This window comes from Corylus avellana, chromosome 1 (assembly GCF_965113065.1).
Source record: "Corylus avellana chromosome 1, dhCorAvel1.hap1.2, whole genome shotgun sequence".
Classification (NCBI taxonomy): Eukaryota; Viridiplantae; Streptophyta; class Magnoliopsida; order Fagales; family Betulaceae; genus Corylus; species Corylus avellana.
This window is the reverse complement of record NC_142490.1, coordinates 1468696-1479600: the sequence shown is the minus strand read 5'-3', so window position 1 is coordinate 1479600 and position 10905 is coordinate 1468696. Positions and strand designations below refer to the sequence as shown.

Below are 10905 nucleotides of genomic sequence, written 5' to 3'. Positions count from 1 at the left end.
TTCTAATGGGTCCAATATCAACTAAAACCGAACCCAAACCGAATTTCCTATATCTTCACCGATTAGGTTTAACAGTTGAGATTAAAATAAATAAACATAAAAGGTTAATTAATCAAGAACATAGCAAAGATAAAACATCACACACAAGGCTCAATGATTCAACCCATTTCATATCATATGAGGTTAAAAAGTGACCAGACCAGGCCCCACCCCATATGCCGCTTTCGAAAAGCGCTTCTTCAAAGGGTTTTGGGGGAGAGGGACAGAGTGAGAGAGAGAGATTTGTTTTTAGAGAATCTCTGTGGCTGTGCGCCAGTGAGTGTTTTGTGTGTGGGTCTCTGAACACCTAACGTAAACTCTCACAGGCGTAACGTATGGCGACCCCTCTGCCCTCCTCCTCCACCTTCTCAGACAGCTCACCCTGGCCATCTTTGCTAAAACACGCTCCTTGTGCGCACTCCCTTAACCTGCAGCCCCACCAATAGCTTTGTTGATTTTTAATCAATTGCTATTTTGCTTAACCACTTACACTTGTTATTCTATGGCCGTACCCATTGCTCTGTTTTTTGTTGTGGTGCTCTGCGCACCCTTGCTATCGTGCGCCCAGCGCGACGCCGAAACCCTAGCGGAAATCGAGGCCTTGACGTCTTTCAAGCTCAATCTCCACGATCCACTTGGAGTGCTCAGCGGCTGGGATACGTCAACGCCATCGGCTCCGTGCGACTGGCGCGGAGTCGACTGCGATAGCAACCGAGTCACACAGCTACGCCTTCCTCGCCTCCAACTCGGTGGTCGACTCAGCGACCGACTGGCCGACCTGCGCATGTTGCGCAAGCTGAGCCTACGGTCAAACTTCTTCAATGGGACCATCCCTCGATCTCTCTCCAAATGCACGCTCCTACGCGCCGTTTTCCTGCAATACAACTCGCTCACCGGCACCCTCCCGCCGGAGATCGGGAACCTCACCGACCTTCAGATTCTCAACCTCGCGCAGAACCACCTCTCTGGCGAGATCTCCGGCGAGCTACCTCGGAGCCTCAAGTACCTCGATCTCTCGTCGAACGCCTTCTCCGGCGACATTCCGAGGAGCGTTGCGAACCTTACCCAGCTCCAGCTCATCAACCTCTCGTACAATCAGTTCTCCGGGCAGATTCCGGCGAGCTTCGGGGAGCTCCAAGAGCTTCAGTACCTCTGGCTTGATCACAACCTCTTGGAAGGAACAGTTCCCTCGGCGATTGCCAACTGCTCGTCGCTCGTGCACCTAAGCGCCGAGGGCAATTCCCTCGGCGGCGTGGTTCCGGCGGCGCTTGGGGCTCTACCGAAGCTTCAGGTGCTCTCGCTCTCACAGAACAACCTCTCCGGTTCGGTCCCCGCCTCGATGCTCTGCAACGTCTCGGTCTATGCGCCGTCACTTCGGATTGTCCAGCTAGGCTTTAATGGGTTCACGGATATAGTTAACCCCGAGATAGCAACGTGTTTTAGTGTGCTTCAGGTTCTAGATCTTCAACAAAATCAGATACACGGGGTGTTTCCCTCGTTGTTAACGCGTATACCCACGTTAACAATGGTGGATCTTTCCGATAACTTGTTCTCCGGCGTGATTCCAGCAGAGATTGGAAATCTCTCGAGGTTGGAGGAACTCAACGTGGCGAATAACTCGTTCAGCGGTGCGATTCCGATAGAGATCAAGCAATGTAGCTCACTGCGCCGTGTCGATTTCGAAGGAAACCATTTTGCGGGAACGATTCCCAATTTTCTCGGTGATATGAGGGGTTTGCAGCTGTTATCCCTGGGAGAAAACTCGTTTACCGGGTCGGTTCCGGTGAGTTTTCACTATCTTTCGGTGCTTGAGACCTTGAGCCTGAGAGCCAACAGGTTGAATGGGAGTCTTCCAGAGGAACTAATGGCATTGAGCAATTTGACCACAATGGACCTCAGCGGGAACGATTTTTCTGGTGAAATTCCTACGAGCATTGGGAATTTGAGTAGGCTAATGGTCCTGAATCTGAGCAGTAATGGTTTTTCCGGGAAGGTTCCGGCGAGCTTGGGAAATCTCTTCAGGTTAACCAGTCTCGATTTGAGCAAACAGAGACTCGTCGGTGAGTTACCGTTTGAACTCTCGGGTTTGCCGAATCTGCAAGTGATTGCTCTGCAAGAGAACTCTTTGTCTGGGGATGTTCCTGAAGGGTTTAGCAGTTTGATGGGTTTGCGTTATTTGAACCTCAGTTCCAATGCCTTTTCCGGTCACATTCCGGTAAACTACGGTTTTCTGCGGTCACTGGAGGTTCTCTCATTGTCCAAGAATAAAGTTTCCGGCATGATTCCACCGGAGCTCGGAAACTGTTCCAATGTCGAAGTTCTCGAGCTACGGTCGAACGCTTTGACGGGTCACATTTCGGCCGATCTCTCTCGGCTCTTGCGTTTGAGCGTGCTTGATTTGGGTATGAACAATTTGACAGGTGAAATCCCAGAGGAGATTTCTAAGTGCTCTTCGTTGACCACTTTGTTGCTGGATTCAAATCATCTTTCGGGTGGCATACCGGTCTCATTGGCTCAGCTATCCAATTTGACTAGGCTGGACCTTTCTACAAACAACTTGAGTGGGGAAATTCCCTCCAACCTTACAATGATTTCTACCTTGGTTAGCTTCAATGTGTCAACGAATAATCTCGAAGGCGAGATCCCGGAACCGCTGGGTTCTCGGTTTGGCAATCCATCAGCGTTTGCGGGTAACCAATACCTATGTGGGAAGCCATTGAATAAAAATTGTGATAGTATGGTGGAGAGGAATAGAAGGAAGAGGCTGATTCTGTTGATTGTTGTGGCTGCTTGCGGGGCTTGCCTACTATCATTTTGTTGCTGCTTCTACATTTTCAGCCTTTTGAGGTGGCGCAAGAGGCTCAAAGAACGAGCGTCTGGGGAGAAGAAAAGGAGTCCAGGAAGAACAAGCTCGCGAGCAAGTGGGGGCCGTGGAAGTAGCACAGATAATGGGGGTCCGAAGCTTGTGATGTTCAACAACAAAATCACACTGGCGGAGACAATTGAGGCAACTAGGCAGTTCGATGAAGAGAATGTGCTGAGCAGGACACGGTATGGGTTGGTCTTCAAGGCCAGCTACAGCGATGGAATGGTGCTCTCAATCCGGAGACTCCCAGATGGGGCGCTGGACGAGAACATGTTCAGAAAAGAAGCGGAGTCTGTAGGCAAAGTTAAGCACCGAAACCTGACAGTTCTTCGCGGCTTCTACGCTGGGTCACCTGACTTGAGGCTCCTAATCTACGACTACATGCCCAATGGAAACCTCGCAAGCTTGCTCCAAGAAGCGTCTCACCAAGACGGCCATGTCCTCAACTGGCCAATGCGCCACCTCATCGCTCTTGGAATCGCCCGTGGCCTGGCCTTCCTACACAGTTCCTCCATGGTGCACGGTGATGTCAAGCCTCAGAGCGTTCTATTCGACGCCGATTTCGAAGCCCATTTGTCAGATTTCGGGCTAGACCGACTCACCGTGGCAACCCCAGCCGAAGCCTCCACTTCGACTTCTGTTGGGACTTTGGGCTACGTGTCCCCCGAGGCAATCCTAACAGGGGAAGCCACAAAAGAATCGGACGTCTACAGCTTCGGCATAGTCTTGCTGGAGCTCCTAACCGGGAAGCGGCCTGTAATGTTCACACAGCAGGACGAAGACATCGTCAAGTGGGTGAAGAAGCAATTGCAAAAGGGTCAAATCACGGAGCTATTGGAGCCTGGATTGCTTGAGCTTGACCCTGAATCATCAGAGTGGGAAGAGTTCTTGTTAGGAGTCAAAGTTGGGTTGCTATGCACAGCACCGGACCCCCTCGACCGACCCACCATGTCCGATATTGTCTTCATGCTGGAGGGCTGCCGAGTCGGACCCGATATTCCCTCCTCCGCCGATCCCACCTCCCAACCCTCCCCGGCATAACCCGAAACACTCCCTATTTCGGAAACGTTAACCTTTTTTAGTTTTTTTTTTTATAATTTCATATGTAACTGTAGCTGAATTTACGTTTTTGCCATTGTTTGCATTCCGATTGATGCCGGCTTGGGAGAAGGCGGGTTCCACAAGGAGTGAGGAAAGTTCAACGCTTTCAGTCAACGATTGTGACAGTCATGGGGCCCTCACGAGCCCCAATTCCCGCCAAAAAGGCCTGAAGGACTTTTTTTCTCTCTGTGTTGGTCACGTGGCTTCAGGCCGAAGCCCCGGTTGTCATTATTGTGGGGTTGAGTTAAAAAAAGTAGCCGTTAATGTCGTGGGGTCCGAGGTACACACCCTGGCAAAAACTAGAACTACTGTTCTATTCTATCCAAAGCGCATTGGGCTTGGTAACCTTAGTGCACAGCTTCAAGGTGCTTTCGGTTTCTTTGGGCGACACGTGGGCTCCTCGTTTGCCGTCAGTTTTTTTTTAAATTTTTTATTGAGGCAGTGGAGGAAGAAGACAAGGAAGCCCAAATTACCAGGTCCCACTGGATCAGCAGGGAATGGGGAAGTCTCAGGGAGTTAAAAAAATGGTCGCCCACCAGCTCATACACTTTTGGAATCATTTTTGTGGGTCAGGGTCGTGTTTGGAATCAAGTCTATCTGATTTGGAATCTAATCTGTTTTTGTGAGTACTGAAGTAGTACGAATGGAGAAGTACCATATCTATGTTTGCCTTGCCCTCCAATTGGTTTCATTGTGGGTGGTGGAGATTAGTCTTTTGATCTTTTGTAAGTTTGTTAGATGCATTTCAATTGTGTTTATTAGGGATAAGATAAGTCTTACTTTCGTATCAGGCTTGCTTTTTTCGCTTGAAGCAATGATTGGTCCTACAAAGAACTTGATGTGTTTGTTAGTTCATAAATGACAAATGATTAAACACAAATTTTATCTTATCAATGTAGTTAGTTAGTAATTGATTTGTCAACCATATTCTTAAAGTGTCCGGAATATAGCAAGGTTTAGTGGACTCAACTAAAGGCCCATTGGCTTGAAGCATACCCGACCTCATCCGAAGAAGCTCATCAAGCAGCGCACACATAAGAACCTCTTTCTGTGCTTCAGCTCAAAACGGAAATGAGCTACATAAAGGAATCAAGATCCTCCCCCTCCGTCCGGTAAGGAAAGAAGGCCGACGAATCCAAAAGCAAATACAAACGAAATTAAATCACCGCATTCAACAAGTGATCCCTGTACCCGCGACACTTGCCTTACTCGCCTTACTTACCAACCAAGGATAGGTAATTGCAGTGCATGTACATTCTTTTTTCCAACTCACTATTTTACTTTTACTTAATTTATTATTTTCCTTAAATTGACTTCCACTAACTTAAGTATTAGAGGTGCTTTCATTGTGCAACTCTAATCTTTAGCCTATGTGTGCATAATCACCATATCAACACTCTTAATTGTTTCATTTATTATAAATTAACAAATCATTTTTTAAATAATTTGATAGTAAAGGTTATATTACGAACATTTTCCCTATATTCCAAGAACACTATATTCTCTTGTGATGTGCGAGAATAAAAAAAAGGGGGGGAAAAGAGCATGGGGAGGATAAAATACTCGAAGTGACATGAAGAAGTGGACACATTATGTAAAATCTGAAACAGTGACCGTTAAGCATCTTTCGCCCATTTGTTTAACCTTTTTATTATGTTATTGAATTCTCGGTCAATGCAGCACGCCAAATGGTTCAATAATTGAATACAGATGCTGTCTACAAATTCAAACGTACAAAGTTTGTGCCCATATTATTTTATTGCAAGTGTTTTTCCAAATCTTATCTTACCATGCCCGTATTTTCTAGTCCTAACCCAACCAGAACTAGATACAGCTTCAGTTACTTTTAAGTACTTTGACTTCGATGGAAGATGCTAATAATTTTCACTAGCAACCCGAGGAATTTTAAACTTTTATTTTGTGAATATTTTGTGTTGTTTGTTCATATTTTTATTTTGAAAAGATAAAACAAAAGAGAGAGGGGAACTGTTACCGAACAAAGTCCCTAAAACAGGCATATATTCAGTGGGGGCATCGGTAGAAGAATGCGACTAGCATAATGTCCTTTAGCTAGTGGGCCTTGGGTTGGGCCCACTAGACCTTAGAGAAGAGTTATCAAACAAAGCCCCTAAAACAAGCATTGATTTTTGTTTTCTTTATTTTTACTGCCGACATGACGCAATCTAGGCTATTATTTTGAATGAACGACCTGAATTGAAGAAATTGCATACACCTGCAATTCTAAGGAATTATAGCTCCTATACTTCTAAGTAATTGCTGGAATCTCAATCTCCCGCAAAATTTGAGAGCCGACAGCATCAAAAGTTCAATTCCAAGGTTCCTTGCATCTTATTCTTGCCTAATATAGTCAACACCTCAGGCATCTCGCTTTAATGCGAAACCTCTCTTTATTCTAAGCCCAACACTATAGTTGTACAGTTGTACCGATAGTCGAAGCCTTCACGCATTCAGCCCCTGTAGTTGGATCTAGGCTTTGCTACTACTTTACACCTAAAACTCTTTGAAGACAGCCCAAAATCAGCCCATTCTGCCAAAACGAAAGGTTGGAGTCCATAAACCAAGGCTCCAGCTAAAGAGCTAAAACACACACAGCCTAGGCTATCCTCAATTCAGACCCATCTCAGTTTGTGAGCTACTGAGTATTGAATGAAACTCACCGATAAAGAGGAAAGCATCCAATGAAACCAGTTTTGACATATTGCCTCAAGTTGGCTCGACGCACAAAATTAACAATAGAAAGGCACCAAGTCCTTCTCAACATTGTAGTTCGGCATGCTTCAGTCTTCACCCATCATTACACAGGCCTAGGCTTGAAGAAAGATAGTGAAAACATCACATCTTAGCGCATTCCAAAATGTTTCATGTAAATCGTTATTCAAAACTAGAGGGATCAGAACTCCTAATTCCCAGTCCATATTACCTAATCATATTCTTTTGCATCAGCAATATAAGCTTGGAGGGAATTTGAGGCCTAGGCTTGAAGAAAGAAAGTGAAAACATCACATCTTCACTCAACATAGATTCTGATCTGTACCAGAAAACATAAGTTTGCAGACATTTGAGGTAACAACAAATTAGTTTTATCCGTGTAAACAAAGAAAAGGCAACCACCAAATAAGTTTGAAATTCCCCAATAAAGGAGGGATCAGTTCAGGATAGCTACATCATTATCTTCAGAATTTTAAAGACCACGCAACTAGTTCCCTTGTATCCTTGAGCTAGGCCAAACCTAGTATTGGGGCTCCATCAAGTAGACCTCTGCTAGCAGCAAATGGCTTACAATACAGCAAATGTCTCTCTCTCTCTCTCTCACACGCGCACACACACACACAGAGAAAGTCAAGGACTACAACATTCTAGAAATAATGACTTAGAGTACCCACAGGCAGACATACAGTAAGTCAAGAACTACCAAGTTCCAGAGATCACTAATAATGATCAGAAATGTAAAATAAACACTTGAAAGGGTTGTGCTACAACAAAAGTTTTTAGACTAGCTTGAACTAACATCTTAAATACAGCAATAGGTAAGCAATAGCTTAGTGAGCTTTATTCCAAAGTAAACTCAGCCACAGATTAGCACAGGACCTCTTAATAATGTAATGGAAAGTCCAGATAGAAAATGAATAACTTGAAACAACACTGCACACATATGCATCACGAACCTGAAGTGACGGTTACAAAACTAACACCAGCTGCATGCAGGACACTTTCTTCTAATCTGCTCTGGATTGGCCAGCTCGGGAAGAAAGGATGATACCAACAATGAGGCCATACAAGGCCAAGGCCTCAGCAAAGATGAGAATGAGAATCATTCCAACAAAAAGCTTTGGCTGTTGTGCATTTGCTCTGCAGAAATACAATCATATTCTTACAAAGCACACACTTAAATAAGTCAAGTTAGAAAGTGTAAAGCTAGTAGTATCATCTCATATGAATGGTAAATGTAGAAAGCAGTTTACATGTATTCTAGGCCTTAAATAAATAAATAAAGGCATTCTGGCAACTTGGTAGTTGAAGAGTTTACAAGTTGCAGCCGACCACACATTTGCATTTATTGCAAAAAACAAACTGATATACATCTCCAACCAATGTTTGTCAAATATCATACCTCTCTTAAAGCACATAATGTAGCTCAAATCCCAACATTCACAAAAGCCTTCATTAACCTCTTCAGTTGATCACAACAGAATTAAGCTTCCAGCATCCTTACTCAAAAGTTTGACAAACCCAAAAGGTAGGACTCTTAATCTATGCTACAGCAATGAGTAGTTACAATGTCAGGTTTCAAGAATCTATCATTATCCCCTAAGAAATAGAACATGTCCATAGCGCGAGACCCAGATTAAGTTTTAGCAGCATATACCCTCCTATGACCTATCAACTAATAGAATAGCCTAAATATTGTTGAGAAGATAAACACCTAGAGAAGGCTCCAAGTGGCACTTCCTTAACTACTCAAGCCTCTCCATATTAAGTGAAAATAAGTCATTTTATGGCCAAGATTTAATATTATTGTATCTAACGATACAAATGATATCACCTGATAAATACCTTGACGCGACATTCAAACAATTTAAATAATGTGGCATCATCTAGGCCATTAGATACAATAATATTAAGTCCTACTAATTAAATAGCTACTCTCCACGAAATCGAGAGATCAATCACTCACTCTGGTGCCTAATATCATACTCAAACCACCACATTTTTAACCAATCACATTCACACATATTTACTTCAACACATGTATAGTCCAAGAAATATGATAAATAAATAAGTAAAGGGAGAGAGTGTACCTGACACCAGCATCGCCGACGATGCCGATAGCCATACCGGCGGAGAGGCCAGCGAGGCCACAAGCGAGGCCGGACGAGAGGTGAGCGTAGCCGTCAAAAAGGTAATACGACTTGGCCTTAGGGTTAATCCCCGTACTGATAATGACCGCGATGATCAAACCGTAGATACCTAACACTCCCGCCATCACAACCGGCACGATCGATTTCATCACGAGCTCCGGCCGCATCACGCCCATCGACGCCACACCCACGCCGCTCTTAGCAGTGCCATAAGCCGCTCCCATACCTAAACAAAAGCAAAATCACAAAAACGCGGTGGTTTTCTAGGGAAAGAAACGGAGAGTAAGGGTTTGGGCTTACAGGAGAAGACTAGGGCCGCCGCCGCGCCGAGGAAGCCAAAGAACGGAGCCGTTTCGTCGCCGCTGAATACGGAAGACATTTTTTCACCGATTGGATTGAGAGAGAGTTTGGGAAATTGATCGGAAATTGAGAGAGAGAGAAATACAGAGAGCGCGGGGGGTGGGGGGAGAGGGGGGGCCTTGAAGGAAGCTTCGGTGTGTCGCTATACGGGCCGTACAGTTTTCACGGTCGACGAATAGCAGCATGGTGACCACTGACTCAACGGGCTAAGTTGGGCCAAGCTTGGGCTCAGGCCCTTTCTCCTATGGAGTAGTGCTTGGCCCAGGCGAATCGACATAAGCTTTTTCTCCCTCATGCATCTTCAATGTAATTTGTTTGGAACATGATCATATATTCATCATTTGCTTCCAACTCTTTCTCAATAAATAAAATTTAACACATAAAATATTTAATTGAAATAGAAAAAATATGAACTTGATCATTAAAATTAATATTTTAACACTATTAGGTAATGAACGGGCCCAATTAACCATCGAATCTATAAAATTCTTTTATCATAAAAAATGGGTTTCATAAAAAATTACATTGTGTTAAATCGACAATTATTCCAAAAGCTTAAATTTATAAGAAATGATGAATTTAATCATTTAATTAAGAGTAATACTACATATCACACAAACATCTTACAAATATTCAATAAAGCTGAAATGTTAAGATCTAGTAACTCAAATTTTTTCTTAATAAGTGAGGTCCAACACATAGAGTATATAATTGAAATAAGAGGTAATCAATGACGAAGACAAGTTTTTGCTATGATACAATAAGTAGTACACTTTCTTCATTTTTTTTTTTCTTTATAATCCTCCAAAGGCAGCGCACTTCTTCTGAGAGTGCTCATTTGTAGCACCTTTTCCACATCATAATTAAGGAAAATGCATGCATGTTTCTTAACAAATTAGCAATTAGACAATTCTTACTTTGTGTTCAACACTCTTTTTTGAGTTTTGGAGAAGTGGGTGGTGGGTTAGGATCTAAGCTTTCACCATGATGCACATAAGTACCGACGGCTTTTTCATCTTGATCATGCATGATCATCTTCAGTGTGATCTACTTAAAGAGTACAAAACGCCATAAAAATGGACACTAATTATGACCAGTTTGATGGACAGGATAAACGTGCGATGTGCGAATGCTTAACATCTAATACAATGTGATTAAACTTTGGATATAAAGTATTCACTGCAAGCCAAAAAAGTTAATGGGCTTAGCAATTTTTCTCATTGATTATGCTTGTCGAGGATTGTTATAATGAATTCTGGATGATTAATCTCTGGTAGATAGTGGATTCACCTTGGTAAATACATAGATGTTGCAGGCATTGGCCATTGGCCACACGTTCATTTTGGATATGGTATGGGGCCACTCTCCAGAGAAATATGTGAAGGAAGCCCCTGGAAAGCATCAGTACTAGGAAATTATTACAGGGGGTATGTGGGCATTTGGTGGAGGTGCAGTTGTTCCATAATGCCTTTCAAAATCTCTTGCATTAATGACTCCATTTTCTACAGTACTTGAAATTGCCTATTCAACATAAAGGTTGCGGATCATTTTTAGATTTTAGGAAAGGTCCAAGTTTTTCTTGGAATTACCGAAACGTTTTGAGTAATATAGCTTTTATTGTAATTTCTTTTCAAACTCACATGACAATATATCTTAAGA

The 10905-nt window shown here is 43.4% G+C and overlaps 2 protein-coding genes across 2 annotated transcripts; one reads left to right on the top strand and one right to left on the bottom strand.

The window, feature by feature from the left end:
* Positions 1–215: 215 nt before the first annotated feature.
* On the top strand, positions 216–4845 carry LOC132171165 (uncharacterized). The gene has a single exon (XM_059582407.2). The coding sequence runs from the start codon at positions 542–544 to the stop codon at positions 3944–3946; it is 3405 nt and encodes a 1134-aa protein (XP_059438390.2). The 5' UTR covers positions 216–541; the 3' UTR covers positions 3947–4845.
* A 2579-nt stretch (positions 4846–7424) lies between these two features.
* Positions 7425–9367, bottom strand: LOC132170566 (V-type proton ATPase 16 kDa proteolipid subunit). The gene is made up of 3 exons (XM_059581587.2): positions 9187–9367; positions 8827–9112; positions 7425–7876 (listed from the first exon to the last, which is right to left on the bottom strand). Exons 1-3 carry the CDS (start codon positions 9263–9265, stop codon positions 7744–7746), a joined length of 498 nt encoding a protein of 165 aa, XP_059437570.1. The 5' UTR covers positions 9266–9367; the 3' UTR covers positions 7425–7743.
* Positions 9368–10905: the final 1538 nt, after the last annotated feature.